The sequence below is a fragment of the Echinops telfairi genome, unplaced genomic scaffold, assembly GCF_000313985.2.
Source record: "Echinops telfairi isolate 266 unplaced genomic scaffold, ASM31398v2 ScPeMD7_7458;HRSCAF=8496, whole genome shotgun sequence".
Lineage (NCBI taxonomy): Eukaryota > Metazoa > Chordata > Mammalia > Afrosoricida > Tenrecidae > Echinops > Echinops telfairi.
Window position 1 is genome coordinate 3,711,101 of NW_022111358.1, and position 24,922 is coordinate 3,736,022.

Genomic DNA, 24,922 nt, shown 5'->3' on the forward strand with positions numbered 1-24,922 from the left:
GTTGTTATAAGAGCTGTAAGAGCCACCAATAGATGATCTTTAAAAAAATAAAAAGAAAGAAATTGAAGAATTCTTAAAAAAACAAAAACAAAAAAACCCTGATGTCTCCTGTGCTTTGAACATGTTATTAGGAGAGACTAGTCCCTGGGAAAAGACACCATGTTTGGTGAAGCAGAGGCAGGGAAAAGAGGAAGACCCTGGAGAAAATGGATTGGTCAGTGTCTGCAACTGTGGGCTCAAACATCAGAACAGTTGTGAAGACGATGTGGGACCGGATGCTGCTTTGTGCATTGACTGGATGGCATCTAACAACAAAGAGCCCGGCATCCTGGTTCATTAACATCACTGAGGAGAGGATTTATATCACATAGGATATTTATATCAAGTTACAAAAGGGAGAATAATTACATAATATTGAGAACAATGTCCTAGCCAAATTGACACATTTGAGGGGGCTTTAAAAAGTTAGGGAAAATGGAATTAAAAGACTTTTCCATGAAAAATTTGAAGCATCTTTGTATTTGGACAGGACACAATTCAATCCAAAATAATAGTATAATGAAATGGGCAAAGATCTGAAGTTGGAAAACCAAAGGGAATAAAATGCTTGGCATTTCCCAAGCTGTAAGAACTGAAGAAGAAAAATTATGCCTTGAGTTGTAATGCTGAAAGATTCTAATGGCAAAAAATTGAAAGATGCAGATAGCTTCAAAAGAAGATGGAAACAATACACAGAATCACTGTAAGAAAAAGAGACAGACATATGAGGGCAACGAATGTACAAATGTGCTTTACACATTGAGGTAGGTATGGATTGTGATAAGAGTTGTATGAGCCCCCAATAAAATGATTAAAAAGAGAGAGAGACAGATATACAACCATTTCAGAAGGTAGCATATAAGCATGAACTAACGACAATAAAGGAAGATGTCCAAACTGCACTGGAAAGTGATGGCAAATAGAAAACTACAGGAATTGATAAAACACCAATTGAAATGTTTCAACAAATGGATGCAATGCTGGAAACCCTCACTCATCTATGCCAAGAAACTTGTAAGATGGTTACCTGGCCCACCAATTGTAAGAGATCTTTGTGCCCTCTTCAAAGAAAAGTGATCCAATAGAATGTGGAAATGATAGAGCAGTATCATTAATATCACACAAATAAAATTTTGCTGGAGACAATTCAAAAATGGTTGCAGCAGTGCATCGACAAGGAACTGCCAAAATTCCAGCGAGATTTAGACGAGTACTTGGAATGAGGCATGTCTGTGGATAGCTGATGGCTCTTGGTAGAAAGCGGAGCATACCAGGAAGATGTCCACTTGATAATATGTCCAAAGTACATGAGACAAAATCTGATCATCCTTGCTGCTAAGAGCCATCTGGCTATCGTTCTTTCGACAAAGATTTTTCATACTCCTGGTATATGCCGCATTCTTTGCCAACACCATAATTCAAAGGCATCGATTCTTCACTGTCCTTATTCATTGTCCAGCTTTTACACATTGTCCAGTGAATGAAACATTAACGAGCACATTAGTCCATAAAGTGACATTTTTGCTTTTTAACACTAAATTTAAAGGGGCCTTTTTTTTTACAGCAGATTTGACCAATGTAATACTTCATTTATTTTCTTTTGACTGTTGCTTCCACGGACATTGATCATGGATCCAAGTAGAATGAAATCCTCCACAACCTCGACCTTTTCTCCATCTATCATCATGTGTTTACTAGGCTAGTTGTGAGGAATTTTGCTCTCTTTATGTTGAAGTGTAGTTCCCACGGGATGAAAGTGGTAGTCTCTGATCTTTATCAGTGTGCACTTCAAGTGATCCTCAATTGCATGAAACAAGGTTGTCGCATCTACATATTGCAGGTTGTTAATGAACGGATCTTTCTTTAACCCGATGCCACATTTTTCTTCATATAGTTCGGCTTCTCTAATTACTTGCTCAACATACAGACTGAGCAAGTGTAAAAGAATACAACTTTGGCACACGCTTTTCCTGACTGTAAGTCGCTCAGTGTACAGATGTTTGGGAATTCCATTCTTTACAATGTTATTCTTAATTTGTTATGATTCACACAGTCAAATGACTTTATGTAGTCAATAAAATACAGGTAAACATATTTCTGGTATTCTCTACTTTCTGCCTAGATCCATATGATGTCAGCAATGATATCCCTTATTCTTATTCTATTCTGAATCTGAATTGCTAGCATCTCCCTGTTAATATACTGCTGCAATAATTGTTGAATTAATGTCAGCAACATTTTACCAATGATCTTGAGAGATATCCATATAGATAATTTCCATATTCTATTAGGTTGCCTTTCATTGGAATGGGCACAAATATGGTCTAGTCAGTTGATCAGGTAGTTAGCTCATGATATGTTGGTGTAGTTCCTGGTATGTCTGTATTTAAACCATTCTCTGGCTCCAGCTCTCCCAAGTGTATGGTGGTTTCAGTATATGGTATACTGCCCAGTTCAAACTGTTCTATTCCTTGGGAAACATCACTATTTACTCTTTTACAGAGTACTATATCTTTTATTATGTAACAGATGTATATAGAGTGCTGTTATGAATTTGTGTTCCCCAAAATGTGTTGTCATTCCTAACCTCTCCAGGGGTCCTCAAACTTTTTAAAACAGGGAGCCAGTTCAATGTCCCTCAGATCCGTTGGAGGGCCGGACTATCATTTTAAAAAAAACTATGAATAAATTCCTGTGCACACTGCACATATCTTATTTTGAAGTAAAAAGACAAAAGGGGGAAAAACACCCATCGGGCCGGATAAATGTCCTCAGCGGGCTGCATGTGGCCTGCGGGCCATAGTTTGAGGACGCCTGCTCTATACCTATGGTTAAGGAGCCCTGGTGGCACAGTGGGTTAGTATTTGACTGCTAACTGCAAGGTCCATGGTTCAAAGAAGATGTCTGTTTTCATAAAGATCTGCAGTCTTGGAAACCTTAGGGAGCAGTTCTGCTCTCCTACAGAATATCTATGAGCCAAAATGGACTGCTGGGCAGTAGGTAAGCTTATAGTTATAATTCTATCCTAGAATAGGTTTTCTTTGTCGTGTTAATGAGACAGGTTTAGTGTAGGTATGTCTTGAGTCAATCTCTTTTGAGATATGAAAGGAGATTAAACAAGGAAACTATGACGGGGAAGAGATGTCATACTAACTGGAAATTACCAACGACCTGAGGAACAGAAGCTGAAAAGACATGAGGACAGCCCTTCAGAGCCTCCTCCCTGTGAGAAAATAGATTTCTTTTTGTTGTTGTCACTCACTGTGGTGTTTCTTACATAGCAGCACTAGATAACTAAGACATTGCTTCCACATATACGTATGTCCTCATCTGATTACCTTTTTGTGAGCAAGCCCATTGTGTCCTCTCTCACTCCATTTGAACTGAAAATATGCTTGACCCTGAATTTAACCACGTATTCTTAGATCTATACATACCTAAACAAAAGTAGTTAAATAAACAAATCTATTTAACCTACCAAATAAACACATCTATTTCTCTTTAGAACAAAACCTTTAGGAACCTCATCTAGAATCAAAATTTTTAAAATCTAGTTGGAAATTTTTTTAAACATCAAGTGAAAACTAAAAATCTTGACTATCAATGACCAGACAGATCAAGAATCGAATTGCCTCACCAAGACTGTACACGTAGAGGCGATTTCTAGCATCCCACTCAATACTCTATCAGTTGTTTCCCTCTGACCAACCCCATCTACCATGCCCATCTATCCCCTTCTTACCACTGCCATCGGGATCATTCCATTGGGGTCTAGAATCCACTCACTGAACTGCTCCTCCAGTGCTTGCCTTCGCGTGTTGGCCACCTTGGTTTTGACTTTGTTTATATCATCTCTTTGTTCTCGTTTCTGTTTAACAATCTCTTTTATCTGGGATACTCTGAAGAAGGCAAAATAGAAAACAATCTTGTGTTAAGATTATTCGTGTTTTGTTCAAGTGGCATAAGATAAGAGACCAGACCCTCACTCAAGCTGTGCACCAGTCTTTCTCTGAAACTTTCCTTCATTCAAATTTGCAGTCATCCTTCCTCCAAGCATTTACTGAATTCGTCATTAATTACAGGTTGCCCTCTATTATTATTTGACTTTTTATGGTGGTAGGCCTTTTCTTTCCTAAGTAATGCACTTGGACCTAAGAAGTAGTAAGAAGAGGCCAAGAAGCTGCCATACACATTCTAAAAGCAAGGTTAGAAGTACTAAAGGTTTAAGGTCATGGGCCTCTATCTTCTCTGGATACCAAAATAATATAACTCTAATTTCAAGCCAAAGGCGGGTCTTGGAAACTGCATTTATAATAGGCATTCTAGGTAATTCTGATGCCTTAGGCCAAACTTTTGAGAAATTCTGTCTGTGGTTATTGTGTTAATCTGGGTACTTTAGAGAAACAAATCCACAGAAACTCATGTATAAGAGAGAATTTTATATAAAGGGTAAGTGCACATCAAGAAAACATGCCAACCCAGTGCTGCCCAAGCCCACAAGTCCAACATTAACCCATATGTCCAACACCAATCCACAAAGTCCTTCTCCATCTCACAAAACACACACTATGATGCCGACTGCAAGAGGAAAGCCGAGTCAGTGAATGTGTAAGCATCTCAGCACTGGCAGGGGTCTCCACACGGCTGCTCCAGCACCCAGGGCTGCATCGAGGTAGGTCCATGCAGCTTCTCCTTGGGGATGGCTTGCAGGAAGTGAGATTTGCCAGCTGAAGCAGGGAACTGGCTAAGGCAGCTGCAGCCTGGTCTGACCATCAGAAAGCAAGAGACCTGAGAACTAGAAAGGCGAGGCTCACTGAGCCATTTACCCCTCCGCCCTTCAATTAACCCCACGTTTTTATCGGCCAATATTGGCCAGTTGGCACAATAAACTAACTACCTCAGTTATATATTGGACTATTGACTTTTTCTGGCCTGAGTTCAATACTTTAACAACCTCTATTGATGTCCTGAACATTCTCACCTACAGCTTTATAAATGAGGCTGAAAAATAGGGGAAGAATTGTGATTTGAATTGCCCTTATGCTCATCATCAGTTCTATGCTGACACGTAGGAGGCCGCCATCAGTTGGAAGCAGCTCAACTGAGAAGTGGTTGGTTGTATTCCTATCGACTAAACCAAACTCACTTCCATCCAGTCGATGCCAACTCATCGTGACCCCCCCTGTGGGTTTCCAAGAATGCAACTGCTTATGGGAGTAGAAAGCCCAGTCTTTCTATCTCTGAGTGTCAGGTGGTTTCGAACTGCTTACCAGGTGCATCACAGCCCAATGCTGCATAACTATTTCACCAGCCGGGCTCCCTTGAGATATCAAAGCCCCAAGCTGGCTTTGATAGAGACACAAAAATAGCTCAGAAGAATTTACATCATGCCTGGTTTTAAATATAATTTCCAACCATGTTTGAGAGAAGTTTTCATCTTTCAAACAGGAAACTAAGGCAATCTGATTTTCGATAGGAATTAGTAAACTGGATAGTTGTAATCATCCGGACCAGAAGTTTGCATTGGAAGCAGGCATCGCAATGCTCCTTAGCAGCAAGGGAAGCAAGACTTGGTCTCACTTACTTTGGACATGTGACCAGATGGAGCCAGTCCCTGGGAAAGGACACCATGCTTGGTAGAGCAGAGGGTCAGTGGAAAAGAAGAAAACACTCAAGGGAATGGATTGACAGACACCGTGGCTGTGACAATGGACTCGCACATAACCACAAACGTGGGGGAGGATTGTGAGGTGCAGGAGCAGTCGACATGTCACTCTGCTATAGAGAGTCACGATACGTTGGAACCAACTCGACAGTACCTAACAATCACAACAACAACAATAAAAGGAAACAACTGAATCAAAGTCATGGCCTTATGCCCATATAAGGCTGTCTTTGCTAGCCAATGCTGCCGTGACAGAAATACCACACGTGAGAAGCCCTCACGAATAGAGATTTCTCTTTTCCCAGCCGCGGAGTCTGTGGACCTGAATTTAGAGTGCCAGTGCTAAGGAAAGACTCTCTGTGTCAGCCCTAAAAGAAGGTCTTGTTTTTTGTTTTGTTTTTGCTCCTGTGGCTTCGCATTTCTCTTCCCCAACTCTACTTCTCACACTTGATTGTTGAATCTCTTTTAGAATTCGAGCGAAATCGAATTAAGATACCCAGGAAACTAACCCTGTCTCATCATATCATGAAGAAACTCTATTCCCAAATGGGATGAGAATCATAGCTACCAAGGATTGACAATACATATTTGGGGGGAACACGATTCTATCTAGAACAAATACCTTCACAATTCTCTAGGAAAATCAATCTTCAAAAACAAACATTAATGTTGGAAAATAAAAACAGAAGGGGGCCATTTCTGGACTGCTATAAGATTAATTCATGTTTTAAAGGAAGTGCTAAATTCCTCGTATGCAATTGCCGAGCATGAAAATAGCAGCAGACCTTCGACTACCACTGTTCTCGGAGCTCTTCTCTCTGACTGGCTCTCTTCTGTTCTTTGAGTACTCTTTCTCCTGCTGCTGCTGCTGCTGCTGCTGCTGCTGCTGCTGTATCCCACCCTCTCTCTTTTTAATCATTTTATTGGGGGCTCATACAACTCTTAGCACAATCCATCCATCCATTGTGTCAAGCACATTTGTACATTTGTTGCCATCATCATTTTCAAAACATTTGCTTTCTACTTGAGCCCTTGGTATCAGCTCCTCATTTTTTCCCTCCTCCCTCCCCAATCCTCCCTCCCTCATAACCCTTGATAATTTATAATTAATATTTTTCATGTCTTACACTGACTGATGTCTCCCTTCACCCACTTTTCTGTTGTCCATCCCCGTGGTGGGGGGGAGTTATAAGTAGATCATTGGGATCGGTGCCCCTTTTCTCCCCCACTTTCCTCTCCCCCTCCTGGTATGGCTACTCTCAATATTGGTCCCAAGGGATTTATCTGTCCTGGATTCCCTGTGTTTCCAGATCTTATCAGTACCTTGTACATGCTCTGGTCTATTGGGGTCATGATAGTTGGAGGAAGGAAGCATTACAAAACTAGAGGAAAGTTGTATGTTTCATCGTTGCTACACTGTACCCTGACTGGCTTGTCTCTTCTATGTTACCCTTCTGTAAGGGGATGTCCAATTGCCTACATATGGGCTTTGGGTCTCCACTCTGCACTCCCCCTCATTCACAATAATATGATTTTTTGCTCTTTGATGCCCGATACCTGATCCTATCAACACCTCATGATCACACAGGCCGATGTGCTTCTTCCATGTGGCTTTCTTGCTTCTCAGCTAGATGGCCACTTGTTTATCTTCAAGCCTTTAAGACTCCAGATAGCCAGGCACCATCAGTTTTCTTCATCACATTTGCTTATGCACCTACTTTGTGTTCAGTGATCATGACAGGAGGGTGAACATCATGGAATGCCAGTTTAATAGAACAAAGTGTTCTTGCATTGAGGGAGTACTTGAGTGGAGGCCCAATGTCCGTCTGCTATCTTAATACTAAACCTATAAATATATGTACACAGATTTCCCCATTGTCATATATAGATTTATATATGTATATGCCTATATTTAGACCTCTATAAATGCCCTTTGCCTCCTAGTTCTTTCCTCTATTTCCATTTGTTTTCCTCTTGTCTCACCATCGTGTTCAACCTTCATTTGAGTTTCAGTAATTCCTCTCAATTACAGTGCCCTGATCAAGCCCTACCAGGCCTCCTACACCCTCCTTGCCATCAATTTTAGATCACTTGTTCCCTTGTCCCTGAGTTTGTTAACATCCACTTCCTTTTCACCACCCCACCCCACCCCCACCGCCTCCACCTCATCTGTTTGTCCCATTGTTTTCTCCTCCTGCTTATTTATCCCACCTATCTTATCTAGATAGACATGCAGAGACAATAATAAACACAAAAACAAGACAGAGCAAAACAAAGCAACAGCAACAACAAAAACCAATCACAAAAAAAGAAAAGCCTATAAATAGTTTAAGGTCTATCTGTCAGTGAGGGACGTTGTGTCTCGTGGTGGGGCTAGCCATATGGTCCTCTCTGTGCATTGGCTGCTCTGAGCAGGAATATCATCCGCAGGGATTGGTGGGCCAGGATGTGCTCCACCCTCTCTCCCTCTCCCTTCATTTGCTCCTGTGTGCTCTGATCAGACACGTCCCTCTCGAGCTGTGTAGCTTCAGTGCTGTCCTCTGAAGTGAATTCTTCTGGGGGAGAGGGGACGGTCCACATAGTTGGAATTGGGGCTGGCCCCGCAGCATCCCACTGTCTTGGCCTCCCTCTCTCATTCCTTTTCCCTTCCTTCTATTTCTTTCTAGCATTCTTCCAGATTTCTGCTTTTCATTCCTGCATGGCTCTTCATTCTGTGGCTGTGTTTTTCTTTCAGCTTTTCTTATTATTCATTCACTGACTAACCTATTAAGTCACTCACTCATTCATTACACAAATATTTGCTGGGTACCTATGATGTATATTGCCATTATAAAGTTTAGGCTTCTATGGCAGCACAAAAAGGAAACAATATTGTGTGACAATTACTGTAGGTCACCATGTACAGTGATGAGTGAGACACAAAAATGAATTTTGTTTCTCAATTTAGGCATCATGAAATTGGTTTTCGTGCTAAATGCGTTTCTCCCTCTTTGCCTGAGCAGATTCTCCACATCCTTTAGGCCTCGGCCTTAGCATCTTCCATTTACTGATACCCAAACTTAGAAACAAAATCTAGTTTAGTGCTTCACATCCACTGTACATGAGACTCCAAATATAACCCAAATGGAGTTTAAATTGATTATAGTCCTCATTTAGGAAATGGATTCTTGTGGCCTGCATTACCTTGTGAAACAGCTACACCAATCAATTCAATGCTATAGCAACTTTGGGCAGTGGAGCATAGACATCCACTGCAAACAGATTCTGAATACACAGTTCAAGGAACAAGAGAAAAGAGGAAACTCTAATGTGACAAGTTGCAAAAGTGATCACAAATTCTAGCCCACTACTGTATGCATGTCTTCTGCAATGTAATTTGTAATCTCTTTCATTGAGAGGTACAATCTATTTCTGCATCTACTGTACCCGGTCATGACTATGTGACTTCCTTTAACCAATGGACCATGAGTAGAAAGGGTGCAAGCAGAAAGTTGACGAGTGCTTGCACATAGCCACTTACATTCTCTCAGTCTTTTGGGGAGCCCTACAATGACCTTGGAAATGAGCCTATGCTAATCTATTGGGTGATTATTTAGTTACCGCCATTGTTTTGCAGTCAGCCAAATACTAAGCAAATAATTAAGGCCATCAATTTTCATTTTACTGACATGAGTGAGTCTAAACATATGGAGCAGAGATGAGCCATTGGGACTGAGGTCAGCCCAAAGTCATCAACCCATAAAATCACATGCAAATAAACCACTAAGTTTTGGGGTATTTTGCTATGCAGTAAGAACTAACAAAAAAATTTCCCCATTTGAGCAAGTGTCTTAAGCTGTTTTAAAGCAAACGCACAGCAAAAATAGAACTGATTAAGAATTAGATATAAAAATGCGTCCTTACCCTAGTTATGACATTTCCAAACTCTATCCATCCACTATACTTGTCAAAAGAAAAAAATTCCACTCACAGTAGTATTATTTGTCTAGATTATAGGAAAATGCATGATGAATTTCTACAAAACTGGCTCTAATCAGCTTACGCTGATACCCAACCATGACCTGCGAGTGATTCCAGTACGCCAGACCATTACTGGCCCTAACCGAAGCCTTTCTCAGCAGGTCTGTTGGCATTAGTGTCCAGTGCATCAAGTCCGTCTCTGAATTCAAGTGGGGTATACTTACGGTTATCTTTTCGCTCTCGTGGACTTGTTTCAAGTTTCTCAGCTTCAACCTGAACTTGCATATGAGCAATTGGTGGTCTGTTCCACAGGATGCGCCTTATTTTGGTGATGATATTGAGCTCTTCCATTATCTCCTCCCAAAGATGTAGTCAATTTGATTCCTGTGAACTCCATCTGATGAGGTCTACATGTATAACCACCATTTTTGTTGTTTTTTTAAAAAAGTATTTTACAATTAAGAAGTCATTGGTCTTCCAAAATTCTATCATCTAATCTCCAGCTTTGTTTCTATCACCAAAACCATATACAGTGAACCCTCGCCACTTCGCGCTTCGACTTCTGCGGCTTCACTCTATCACGGTTTTTGCGTAACAGTGCATGCTCTGTCATTACTGCCACTGATTGACTCATACTGTACATGCTTGATGCCATAAATAATATAATAATAAATGATAATTGTAACGTCCAAAATGTTTTACTGTATTTTCCCTTTTTTGTTTAATAAATTGGGTAATACGAGTGTAATGGTGACTAAAGGGTGTTTTTTCATGTCCTCTATGCTCTAACTATGAAAATACTTGATTAACAAATAAGGAATCCTACTTTGCGGAATTTCATTTATCACGGTAGGGTCTAGAACCGATTAACCGCAATAAACGAGGGTTCACTGTATTCCAACTATGCATCCTTCTTTTCTCTTTCCAATTTTCACATTCCAATTACCAGTAATCATCAATGCCTCTTGATTACAGGTTTGATAAATTTCAGACTGAAGAAGTTGGTAGAATTCTTCAATTTCTTCATCATTGGCTTTAGCGGTTGGCTTGGAAACTTGAATAAACATTGTATTAGCTGGTCTGCCTTAAATGTTTTCTTTGGCAATGACTATGATTCTGTTCTTCTTCAACTTGTGATTCCAGGAACCGTAAACCATATTGTTTTCTGATTGAAAATGGCCACTACCAGTCCATTTCTTCTCCTTACTGCTTAGGATACTGATTTTAATTTGACAATTTTCAACTTCCCTAGATTCATAACCCACACATTCCACATTATGATGACTAATGGATGCTTGCAGCTGTTTCTTCTCACTTTGAAGCATGCCTCATTTGCAAATCAAGGTCCCAGAAGCTTTGCTCCATTCATACCAGTAAGGTCCATGCTATTTTGAAGAAGCAGCTCTTGTAGCCTGAAGGGCTCATTTTTTGGACACTGTTAGCTAATGTTCCACTGCTAATCATAATGTTTTTGGTGGTTAATTTTTCAGAAGTGGACAGCCTCTTCTTTCTTTCTACTCTGTTTTAGCCTGGAAGGTCCAGCATGAGTGATCCTGCTAGTATTTAAAATACTGGTGACTATATCATAGCCACCACAGTACAACAAAGTAACAGATGAGTGGTGGGTTGCCAAAATAGGTTCAATACATTGGGCTGCTAACTGCAAGGTCAGCAGTTCAAAACCACCAATTAGCTCTGCAGAAGGATGAGGCTTTCTACTCCTGTGAAGATTTTCAAACTCAGAGACTCACATGGGCAGTTCTCTCCTGACCTACAGGGTCACTCTGAGTCAGCATTGACTTAGTGGCAGTGGAAGTAATGTCCAGGGGAATAACTGATAGTATGCTCTAACATAAAATGACAATGATGCTTCTAAGGTGAGCCAGAGACATATATAAACTGTAGATACATGAATGGATTTTGGACTTGCACTTACTTCTAGCCTCAATCTAAGCATAATTCATTCTTATGACATAGCCCTGCTTGATGTTCACTCTCACGAAGAGATCACTGAAGATACAGGTGCTATAACAATGTGTGGTGAAGAAATTAGATTGGCCCAGCTATCAAAAAGAATGGTGTCTGGGGTCTAAAAGGCTTGTTTTCAAACCAGCAGCCATCTAAGGGAGGTGTCAACTTGGTCTGCATGGAAGAAGAGTGTCAGCTTGTGTGATCCAAGGATTGTAAATAATATAATGCAAATCTAAAGAAGGGAGTAGTATCAAAGCTTAACTTGTGAACACCTGGTTTGCAGAAGGTTATGGAAGACAATGGAAGCCCACAATCCATTTGCAGAGTTCACACATGGATTAAGCCTCTACTGAGTCCCCTCTGATCATAGTCAATGGATATGAACAGCCCTGTTATCAGACAGAGAGTATTGTAAAGTTGGTTATGGCAGACATAGTTTGGTTAAAATGTAATATCCTATCATTTAATCTCCTTTTTGTCCCATTTTAAAGCCGTTTCTGTGTTTTAAAAAAGTGAAGGGGAAATACACATGGAAGTAAGCCCCCTCTGACCATGGAACCGGGGATGTGAATAGCCTTGTTATCATGCAGAATGTAACTGAATTGTTGAAGATGCATTTATGTTAAAATTTAGCATTCTATCATTTGATCTCCCTTATAAGCCATTTAAATTTGTTCTAATTCTGAATATTTTTCTGCTTTATTTTCGCTTGAAGTTTTAATGTTTTGCTTTGTTATTGTTTTTGTTTTTTTAATTTTCTGCATGTGAAATCCAGGATAGATAAATCTATAGAGACTCCAAGGTAGGTAAATTTATAGAGACAGAAACTGAATTAATGGTTCCTTGGGAGTATAGCGGGGGGTCTTGGGCTGGGGTGAAAACAGGGAGCTAATAATGAGGAGTACAAGAATGAAGAAAATGTCCTAAAAGTGAATGTGGTGATGATTGTGCAACTTTTTTTTAATATGATTGAACTGTTGAATTGTACAACATATGAATTATATGCCAATAATACTGTTGGGAAAATAAAAATATGCTAATAAAAAAGCCCCTATTCTCAATGAGTTTATGGTGAAGTAAATCAGGAGTTATATTACTACATGCTAAGGACTGGTATAAGGAGCCCTGGTGGCACTGTCAGGTAAGCATTGGACTGGTAACTGTAACATCAGTGGTTCAAACCCACCAGCTGGGCCATGCAGAAAGATGAGGCTCTCCTTCTCCATTAAAAATTGATAGCTTCCGAAACATTATATAGGACCACTGTGGGTCAAAATTGACTCAGTGTCAGTGAACTTGGTTTGGGCTAACATGGGATTACAGGTACTCCAGGAATACAGAAAAATAGTACTCAATCCAACCAAATGTGACAACTGGTATCCCAGCAGAAGTTATACTTGGGTCATTTCTTAAAGAACAAGGAGGAAATTAGCAAGCTATAGAAGAAAAGAAAAGGATGTTTTCCACAGAATTCCTGGAAAGAACATTTGGTTGGTATGACTAGTTGATGCTGAAGAGATAGTAATATTGATGTTTACAAAGAGTGTCACCTATATGGCCTGAGTAAACTAAGGCAGTGTTTGGTGGTCTAGTTCATTGTCACGACATGATTAGTACTTCTGATCTACTGCCTCTAAGCTTTGAAGCTGGCCTTGATGATGGGAATTTCCTATCTCTAAATGAGATGATTGAGTTCCAGTTGAGCTACCTCCCTAGAGAAGTAAGACCAGGGCGGAGGCCACTAAAGTAAGCATATACCCCAATGGAGAGCAAGGAAGCATCTGTCTGGTATGATGGTGTAGAACTGAGGTAGGAAAGATGAAGTCAAAAATCAGTTCAGCTGCTTGTAAGGTCTTAGGCCACTAGAAGCCCTCTTCTATGAACAAATACATCCTTATCCTCAAGGCTCTGCAGTTCTTAATTTAAAATAAATCAATAGAATTATCTGAAAACTTTATAGGAATTTATTAACGTCTTTGATAGTCTTAGGTGTTTCTACTCCAGGGTCACCACAACTTGTCAGGTGTTATGCCAGATATGCAGCCCTAGCTTGAAATAACTTAATTCAGGAATTCTATCTAAGTTTCTTAAATATCAGGAATGTACTATGCCATGGAAGCTGAGATTCATTCAATATCATGTTGGGGATTGTGTGTAGAATATTAGGATACCATTCTGGAAAACCGTAATTCCTCAGTTTATAAGTAGTTAAATTTCCAAGTAATTAATAATCATATATATACACACATATGTATATATATATGCACAACAGAGTGTGGTTTAAAGATTGACCTGAAACTAGTCAGTGTACATAAATTATGATGCTTCAGCTTGGACAAAATTAGAACTTGTTTGGACAAAGTCCCATCACATAACATTGAGTACAACAGTCATTCAAAATACTATTAAAAAAAAAAAAAGAATGCATTTTCCTTATCTACTCACTTCCTTAAGGAGTGTTGGTAGCATGGTGGTTAAAGTGCTTGGCTGCTAATCAAAAGGTTGACAGTTTGAAACCACCAGCTTCTCTGTGGAGAAAGATGTGGCCATTTGCTTCCATAAAGACCTATAGCCTTGGAAACCCTATGGGGCAGTTCTACTTTGTCCTAGGGGCATTGTGGGATATAAAGGAGTTGGCAACAGTGGAGTTTTTAGGTATATCCACTCACTTTTAACATAATCTGTTTTCCTAGGCTTGGTAAAATCTGGTATTCGATACAGATGAAAAGATGATTCATATGGATAACCACACCAGAAGATGCACCTGTGGGATTACTTAGCATAAAGTTAACATAATGGTTTGGCTCAGTAAAGGGATGGCAGCTGGTGTGAAGTATGAGCAGACAGACATCTACCTAGAAAGTCACTGTATCTTGGCAACTAAAGAAAGCCTAAGTCAAGGATGAAACATTCCCTCACTCTTGCCAAATCCTAGGACTGGCATCATGTAAGGATGCATTAGACACTTAGAAGCTTTTTTTAGATACAGAAAGTAAATGCTTTGAGGTAACTATCAAAACCCATCACAGATCCCCCATCCCAATGGAAACATACACAGTGGATCTTTCTCATATAGTTTACCTGGGTTTCTTGAACATTGTACATGACTGGACCAACAGAGTCGTTATACACAAAGACCTACGTCTATTTAGAAGTTTTATTTGGCTTGTGTATCTCTAAGGATTGAACATTTATAATGAACTTATTTTTCTCTTCCAAGCGGGCTGTGGCACAGAAGGTAATTAATTGGAGTATTTGTAATTTTTCTCTTACTGGACTAAATAGTTTAGTTTATATGCCAAATAGAAAAAGGGATACTTGGGAAAGTACACAAAAGTTACCTCAGGATTTAGTATAAATACAGACTGCATCTGTTGTAAATATTTTAGGTATCATCAAGTCCGTTCCAACTCACAGTCACCCTGTTACCACAGAATGAAACAGTCCCTGGTCCTACGCCATCCTCACCCTTGTTAGGTCTAAGCCTATTGTTGCCACCACTGTGTCAATCCTTAGTGTTGAGGGGCTTCCTCTTTTTCGGTGGCTCTCCCCTGTACCAAGCATGATGTCCTTTTCCAGGGCCGAGTCTCTTCTGAAAACATGTCCAGATTACATGAGATGAGGTCTTGCCATTTTTGTTTCTTAGGAGCCTTCTGGCTGTATTTCTTCCAAGACGGATTAGCTTGTTCTACTGTCAGTCCATAGTATATTCAATATTCTTTGCCAACACTTTAATACAGATGTAACAATTCTTCCGTCTTCCTAGTTTTCCAGTGCATATGAAGTTACTGAAAAACACCATGACTTGGATTAGGTGCACCTTCTCCCTCACTGTCATTTAGTTGATTCTGACTCATAGCAACCCTATAGGACAGAGTACAACTGCCCCTGTGGGTTTCTGAGACTATAATTCTTTACAGGAGTGGAAAGCCTCATCTTTCTCCCCCTGAGTGGCTGGTAGTTTTGAACTACTGGCCTTGTGGTTAGCAACCCACTGCACTACTGGGGCTTCGTGACTATGAAATAAGCAACGGATATAAAGATGGATGAATATTATGAAGCTAGAATGATCTGTGTCACTGTTTCTGCCACTTAAGAAAAGCTCCAAGGTTTTTTCCTTGGGTCTTTTGGATCTACTTCCTGGTTCATTTGACCTCCCATTCCAGAATTTTGTATAGCAGGACTGGTGGAGAAAGAAGAAATTTATAGTATAATAGGCCTTAGAGTAGGAATTGATTCAATGGCATTGAGTATTTTATACTGAGTATAGGCCATGTAGTACAGAAGACCCTACTACTCTGAAAGAGTTTGAAATTCTAACATTAATAAACTTTGCCTATAATCCCATTAAAAATAAATTTTCATAATAATGTAGTAATACTATCAAATAAGCCCTTCCAAGTACAGAGGCATCAGACTCAGAGGGAAATGATACTAAGAGATCTTTTAATAGAATTTAAAGAACTTTTAATAGATTTTCAAACTAGGTATTTCAGAGAATAAGGGTCTACTATACTTGCTGTACTATAAATTTCCTCTCCTTTCTGCACCAGTCTTGATATAAAGATCCTAAACAAAAAGTCAAATGAACCAGGAAGTGGATACAAGAGACCTAGTGATACATATGGTTCCAGCTTCGGAATATTCCTCCATCTTTACATCCCTGCCTATTTCATAGTCATTAAGCCCTGGAAGGAAAAATACATAAAGAAAAGCAAAAGTGACACAAGTCTAACCTTTTTCACAATTTTGCATGAACGTTCACTTTGAGTTGGGGGGTATCTTTCAGAAACCTTGATGAAAAGCTACAGAAATATATTGCATGTGTAAAACCAACAAACGGCTGTGACATTTTGTTTTTAGATAATTGTCACTATAAAAAGTCTTCCACATATCAAAAGATATAGCGTGTGGGGTCTTAAAAGCTTGAAGGTAAACAAGCGGCCATCTAGCTCAGAAGCAACAAAGCCCACATAGAAGAACATATCAGCCTGTGTGATCACGAGGTGTCGAAGGGATCACTGAAGACAAATGGGTGCATAAGCAAATGTGGCGAAGAAAGCTGATGGTGCCCGGCTATCAAAAAGTATAGCATCTGGGGTCTTAAAGGATTGTATGGATTGTGATAAGAGTTGTATGAGCCCCTAATAAAATGATTAGAAAAAAAAAAGTCTTCCACAATGGATGGATGGATGGATTGTGATAAGAACTCTAAAAGCCTCCAATAGAATGATTTTTGTTCTAATTGGGGAAAAATTAAGTTTTTATTGTGGGGAAATATCTGTAGTAAACATTATAGCCATTTTTACTTGAATAAATCAGCGACTTAATGACATTCTCACACAAGCACACACACACACACACAAAGTCTTCCAAATAAGTAATGCTTGTCATCACTATCTATTGTTCTTAGATTTCAAAAGGAAATAAATTCTTCCTTTCTCACCTCCATCCCACCCCCCCACCACCTCTTCTTTTCTTTCGTTTCTTTTTTTTTGGTCCTGGGAACTAGGCAGCTGAAAAATTTTCAGGTTCATTTGAAGCAAACGAACACTTCAATATTATCCCCAGAAGATAGTGTCAAGAAAAAATATTAACAAACCAAACAAAAGTTTTCTTTTTTCCTTGACTGTAAAAAAAGGAAACCGCTCGCTCTTAAAGAGAATACAGATAGTCTGTGTCACAATGGATTCACGTAAACCACGATCTGCACTTTCAAGCATCTGTTGTTGTTGTTGTTGTTTTGTACATCCTTATCATCAGTACTGTATTTCCACAAACATCATGTGCCCACTTGCTATATTGGTCTGTCAACTTCATCCTCCTTCTGTGAGGTATTTTAAATGCTATGCCAATTTTTGTATGTGCTGCTGAAAAAAATCGGTATGGTGCATGTATGAAACTATCTGGGGAGGAGGAACAGAGCAGCTGGCGAGCATGGAAGGCTCACGTTACTTGCATAAAACCACAGGAACATGTATGGTGAGCATGGAAGGCTCACGTTACTTGCATAAAACCACAGGAACATGTATGGTGAGCATGGAAGGCTCACGTTACTTGCATAAAACCACAGTAACATGTATGGTGAGCATGGAAGGCTCACGTTACTTGCATAAAACCACAGTAACATGTATGGTGAGCATGGAAGGCTCACTTTACTTGCATAAAACCACAGTAACATGTATGGTGAGCATGGAAGGCTCACGTTACTTGCATAAAACCACAGGAACATGTATGGTAACAATACAGTGTTAAAGTAAATCTTTAAGTTTATATGTAATGTTTCCAACCCATAGACACACATAAAGATAGGATTTACAAAACTACTGAAAATAAAAGGTAATAACAGTGAAAACTAAAAACAACAACAACAAAACACTGAGGTATTCGATCAACTTACATCCAAACTAAAATATTAAACTCACTGCCTTCGAGTCAATACCAACTCATAGAGATCCTATAGGACAGTGTAGAACTGGCCCCTATGAGTTTCTGAGACTAACTCTTTCTGGGAGTAGAAAGCCCCGTCTTTCTCCTGTGGAGTAGCTGCTGGCTTTGAACTTTGGGCCTTGTGGATCACGGCACAACACATAACCACTAAGCCAGGGCGTCTACAACAGAATTGCTGGAACCGAACCCTGTCATAAGCTGGAGAATACTTGATGTTTCCAAGGTTCTCTAGTGAACTGAGGAGAACACAAACAATGATATTGTTTAGAGAATTCAAAAGTAACATAATTTTTGCTGGTCATCCAAGCTTTACATTAAAATGCACTGGGAACAGAGAATGCTGTTGCAAGGATTCCTAGGATTTCTGAATATTTTATCGATTTCTTAATAATATCATCTGTTAACATGTAGATCTTGGATTTTTGCCAGAGATGAAATCCTAATCCTAACAATCCAGACCAAACAAATAAACAAACAAACAAGAAGCATTGTTGATTCCTTTAACTCTTTCATGGACTTCTTACAGCAATGTTGTTTGATAATAGAGCTCTTATCCAAGCCTCAAATGACCCTCAAGCACCCAGCTCAAGCATTAATTTGTGTCCTGTCACTGGCTGGCAATGGAATTCAGACCAGAGCCCTGGTATGCCCACTACAGTACTGATACTGAGAAATGTCTGCCGTTTAATGCACTAATTGTTCAGTATTCATAACAGGAAGAAAGGTTTGCTAATATATCAGTTAAGAGCCTTGAAATCAGTTCCCAATTTGTAAGTATTATTTCCGGAAATAGATCTAAATACAAATCTAATGTTTTGCTTTGCAAGAACAGATGGTGAGAGGAAATGTTCTTGAAGCTATTTATTAAATTTAATGACTCTGCTCCCTGCATACTCTTGATATATTCTACTTATACTTAAAGTCCCTTATTAATTTGGCTTCTCTAAAAATGATTCATCTTGAACCTTTAGTGTACATAAAAGTTTCTTGTGGAACTTGTTTAAATACATTCCTAGAGGTTCCGATTCGGAAGATCTCAGGCAGCATCTAGAAATCTGTCTTTTTCAGTCAAGGACCTTAGGTCATTATGGTGCCATTCATTGGTACCCACATCCTGAGAGGCACTAGTTTTAACTGAAAAAATCCATATATTATACAGAGATCACTGCCAAATGGATCACTATTTTAAAAGAAAAGTAAAACTATAAAAGGTTCAGAAGAAAACATAAGAGAATTGTCTTAACAGCTTAAATCTTAATGATTCAAAATGCAGACACAATAAGATAAAAGTTACAAATCTGACTACATAGAAACAAAACATACTCTGCATGGTGAAATATAAATATACAGCAGGCAAGAAACAGGGGGAAATACTTACAACGTATAGCACCCACTTTTGTGTAAAAGAAATAAAATTAAGAGTCTATATTTGCATTTGTTTGTGCATGCATACAGGAAGTCTGGAAGTACCCACAGAAAACTAAGAACAGTAGTTTCCTATGACATAGGCTGAGCACTAACTAGATGGATGATAGGACTGAGAGGGTCCCTTTTCACTGGATAACTTTTGATACTTCAGCTTTTGAGCCAGGTGGCTATAGTTCTCTAAACTCAAACTCAATGCTGTCAAGTCGATGCCAACTCATAGGGACCCTATAGGGCAGTGTAAAACTGCCCCTGCACGTTTCCAAGACTGTAACTCTTTATGGGAGTAGAAACACTGCCTTTCTCCCGAGGAGCAACTGTGGTTTTGAACTGCTGACCTTTAGAGTCGCAGTCCAACACACTACCACTATGCCACCAGGGCTCCTTGGCTACAGTATATGTCTGAAAAAATAAAATTTTAAAAATCCCCTTCTGTCATACAGCTTGCTTTCCAGTGCATACAGACTAATAATAAACAAATAAATATATACTTTAGGCCCCAGTGAGAACAAAATCCATGAGTACACATCAGTTATTTGATATATTTCATCATGCTTTATAGTGCTTCATGAAAAGTGAAGCACGTTGCAACAGCTCAATAAATACATTAGTAACAAATATGAAATAACTTCCTTTAAGTTCTGTGTTTGATCATATTATTTTTCTACTGACATTGCAAAGTAAGGAGGTAAACCATCAGTTGTAAATATAATTGTTTTAGGCTGGGCTCTCTAGAGTAGCAAAATCAGTGAAATATATATATATATATATACACACACATATATATATACACACACATATATATAACATTTATTTATATTATACATTAAATTATATACTGTTTTATATACAATGTAATATTTATGTCACAGATAAAAATGTGTGCTATATGTTTATCTATATTATTTTATATAATCTATATTACTTATTTCGAGGAAAAGGCTCAAACAGTTGTGAAGGCTGGCCTGTCCCAAGTCTACGGGTCAGGTGCCAGGCTGGAGGTTGCTCTTAACTCATGTAGCTTCTAGGACAGACAGATTCAAGATAGACAGGCAAGATGTCGGGCTTCTGGCTCACAAGCTATGGAGGTTGAAGAATCCCAAGAACCAGAGGTCAGATAATTATGAGCTAGATGCACAATCCAAAGCAAAGGAGCAAGCTTTGCTAGAATGTCCACATATATATTGGATCCAGGCCACACGCCTGAAGAAATGCCCCTTACAATTGATTGGCTAATTATATTAAATCACAGAGTGGATGGTGATGACATCATTAAACAACGTTCAAACTATATCATTATATAGCTACCCAACCATGAGAATCCTGGCCCAGTCAAGCTGATACACAACCTTAACCATCACAATGACAAATTGTACCTGTTGCTGGTCGTGTCAGGAACATAGACCTTCAGATCTTCTGCGACTTCTTTCATCACCCTCTGATAACCTGACATTTCGTCTTTAATATAGTTGGGATTGTTTCTCATTAAGTATTCTCCCAGAAAGTTTATTGGATCAAACTTGGTTGGAGTATCAGCTTCTAAAAGCTTCTTCTTTTCTACTTGCATTAACATTTTTTCCACTCCGGGAACTAATGTGGGTAAAAGTTTGTCAAGCAAATATGCCCGAGTACTCAGTGATGTGCTTTCAGTATCAAACCACTCTTTGGCCAAACTATCCTTAAGGATTTTCTTTTCCGTCTTTTTTTCTAGCTCCTTCTTCAGATTATCTTCTTTTATTATTTTCTTCTGCATTTCCTGGGCTCTTGCATCTACTCTTTCAAAAAGATTTTTCTTCCATGGTGGTTCTAACTTTGGCTTTTCTTCAGCTTTATCTGTACTGAACGTCACTTTCACAGATTTTCTAACAACAAGTGGGGCCATGGAGTGCCCTTCTGGTGGTTTTGACTGCTCATCCAGATTTAATTCTGAAAAAAAGAAGAAAGAGAGAGAGAGAAAAGAAACACTAAATATAGAGACATTAGAAACAGAATTAATTTATCTAGGGGCTTCAGGATATTATTAGAAAGGAATGATTTTTGTATCTATTTATATTGGTGTACAGATAGGTAGACCTTCAACTGAAAGCCACAAACTCAGACATTGACTTAACCATACAGATTTATTGACTTAATCGGAAGTCATTCATCAGCACAATGATTTCACTTAAGTACCGAGACTGTTTTTACTGTTCTTCATATCTTATCATTAAAAGATAGCCATTGAAGGTCACAGGGGGAAAAAAGTCTGAGGACAAAGGAATTTTCTCTCTTAAAATCTCTGTTATCCAAGAGGAGAAGGCCTCGGAATCGCAGATCCAATACCGTTCTTTCCATTTCATTGACCCTAAGAACATACGAGGAAAGAGGGATAGGGTGTCCATTTCTGAGCTAGTAGTCACTGAAAACTTTATGAATCGCAGTGGAACACGGTCAAATCTTACAGTGTTGAAAGGTGAGTCTTTGAGGTTGAAGGTAAAATACCATTGAGGAAGAACTGTAGTCTCAAAAGAGAGCGGACCATGATGACACAGAGTGGGTAAAACCTTGGGGACCTTTATTTCCTTGTAGGGTATGACTCAAAAAACCCCAGCGGCACACATATATTAATAAGAAGAATATGGAATGTGCAGTATACGAATCTAGGAAAATTGGAAATCCTCAAAACTGAAATAGAATGCATAAAGATCAGTATCACAGGCAGCCATGAGCTGAAATGGACAGGCTAACTTTGGCTTTTCTTATTGTCTGTTTTGAATCAGACAATAATATGGTTTACTGTGTTGGGGATGACAAATTAATGAGGAATGGTATCATATTTGTCATTAAAATAAATAAATAAAAAGGATGTTTCAAGATCTATCTTGAAGATCTTGGGAATGTAACTGTAATGCTGTGAAAGGATACTATCTATACATATACAAGAATTGCAGTTAATAAAACTTTAATTCAAGTTTATGCACAAACCATTAAATCTAGTGATGAAGAAATTGAATTCTACCAACTTCTTCAGTCTGAAATTGATCAACCATGCAATCAGGATTCATTGACAATTACTGGTAATGGGAAATCAAAAGTTGGAAACAGAAAGAAATAATAGTTGCAAAATATAGTCTTGTGGATAGAAAGGAAGCTGAAATTGGTTGATAGAATTTTGCAAGACCAACAATCTAGTTATTCCAAATACCTTTCTTCAACACCATAAAAAGTGACTATATGAGTGGACTTTTCCTGACAGAAAACACATGAACAAAATTGACTACATTTGTGGGAAGAGATGATGGAAAAAGTCAATATCAGCAACCAAAACTAGACCAGGGGTCAACTGTGGAACAGACCACCAATTACTCATATGTAAGTTCAGATTGAAGTTGAAGAAAATTAAAACAAACCCACAAGAGCCAAAATACAATCTAGAGTAGATACCACTGGAATTTCAAGAAGATCTCACGACTCACTGAACACTGACAAAAGGTTTGAAGTGCTGTGGGACATATCAAAGACATCATATGCAAATGAAGCAAAGGGTCATTAAAAAGACAGGAAAGAAAGAAAAAAAATGAAAGTGGGTGTTATAAAAGATTCTGAAGCATGTTCTTGAATGTAGAATAGCTAAAGTGAATGGAACAAATGATGAAGTAAGAGCTAAACAGAAAATTTCAAAAGGCAGCTTGAGAAGACAAAATAAAGTATTACAATGAAACGTGCAAGTACCTGGAGCTAGAAAACCAGGAAGGAGAAACGTGCTCAATATAGGTCAAACTAAAATTACTGGGAAAAAAAATCAATCTTCAAGTTACAATACTGCAAGCTTCTATGGGCTATATATTGAATGACGCAAGAAGCATCAAAAGAAGATGGAAGGAAAAAAAGACACTGTACAAAAAAGAACTGGTTGATATTCAATCATTTCAAGAAGTAGCATATGATCAAGAACCGATGATATTGCAGGAAGAATTCAAAGCTGCACTGAAGGTTGTAGTGAAAAACAAGGATCCAGGAATTGTCAGAATACCAGTTGAAATGTTTCAACAAGCTAATATGGCACTGGAGTTACTCAACCGTATATGCCAAGAATTTTGGAACACAGCTACTTGAAAGAGGTCCATATTTGTACCCATTCCAGAGAAAAGTGATCCAACAGAATTTGGAAATTCAAACACCACCTTTAGTACCACATGTGAGTAAAATTTTGCTGAAGATAATTCAACAATAATTGCAGCAGTGCATCAACAGGAAGCTGCCAGAAATTCAAGCCAGATTCAGAAGAGGATGTGGAATGAGGGATATCATTGCCAGGACCAGCTGGATCTTGGCTGAAAGCAGAGAATACAACAAGATGTTTATTTGTGTTATGTTGACTATGCAAAAGCATTCGACTATGTGAATCATAACAAACTAGGGATAGCATTGAGAAGAGTGGGAATTTGAGAACATTTCATTGTGTTCACGCAGAGTCTGCACACATGGACCAAGAGGCAGTCCTTTAAACAGAACAAGGGAATACTGCATGGTTTAAAATCAGGAAAGGTGTGGCACCACGGTTGTATCCTTTCACTATACTTCTTCAATCTGCATGCTGAGGAAATAATTAGAAAAGCTGGACTATAAGAAGAAGAATGTGGAATCAGTATTGGAGGAAAGCTTTTTTTAAAAAATCATTTTACTAGGGGCTCATACAACTCATCACAATCCATACATACATCAATTGTGTAAAGCGCATTGGTACATTCATTGCCCTCCTCATTCTCAAAACATTGGAAGAAGGCTTTTTAACAACCTTTGATATCCAAATAACACGGACTTGCTTGCCAAAAAATGAGAAAGATTGAAGCACTTGCTGATGAAGATCAGGGACTGCTACCTTCAGTAGGAGTTGGAAATCAATATACAGAAAACAAAAACCTTCACATTTGGACCAATGAGCATCACGATGATAAATGGAGAAAAGAAGGAAGTTGTCAAGAATTTTAGTTTGCTTGGATCCACTATCAATGCTGGAAACAGTAGTCAAGAAATGTAACAATAAATCGCATTGGGCAAATTTGCTGCTCAAAACCTTTGTTAAAGCATTGGAGAGTGAGGATGGGACTTTGAGAATCAAGATGCACCTTCAAGTCATGGTATTTTCAATCACCTCATATGCATGTAAAAGATAGACAACTAGTAAGGAAGAGAGAGAAGAATGAATGCATTTGAATTATGGTGCTGGAGAAGAATATTGAAAGTACCATGGACTGCCAAAAGAACAAAACAGATCTGTCTGGGAAGAGATACAGCCAGGTTGCTCATTAGAAATGAGGATGGCACAGGCTGATGTGTTCTTCCATGTGGGCTTTGTTGCTTCTGAGCTAGATGGCCGCTTGTTTACCTTCAAGCTTTTAAGACCCCAGACGCTATATCTTTTGATAGCCG

The 24,922-nt window shown here is 38.9% G+C and overlaps 1 protein-coding gene across 1 annotated transcript in view; it reads right to left on the minus strand.

Moving 5' to 3' along the window:
• Positions 1 to 24,922, minus strand: part of EFCAB5 (EF-hand calcium binding domain 5) — a 138,727-nt gene that overhangs the window by 108,938 nt on the left and 4,867 nt on the right. Inside the window, exons 2-3 of the mRNA XM_004707321.2 lie at positions 20,887 to 21,436; positions 3,782 to 3,938 (exon numbers count right to left, since the gene is read on the minus strand). Coding sequence (XP_004707378.2) covers positions 3,782 to 3,938; positions 20,887 to 21,436 — 707 coding nt within the window. The remainder of the gene's footprint in view (positions 1 to 3,781; positions 3,939 to 20,886; positions 21,437 to 24,922) is intronic.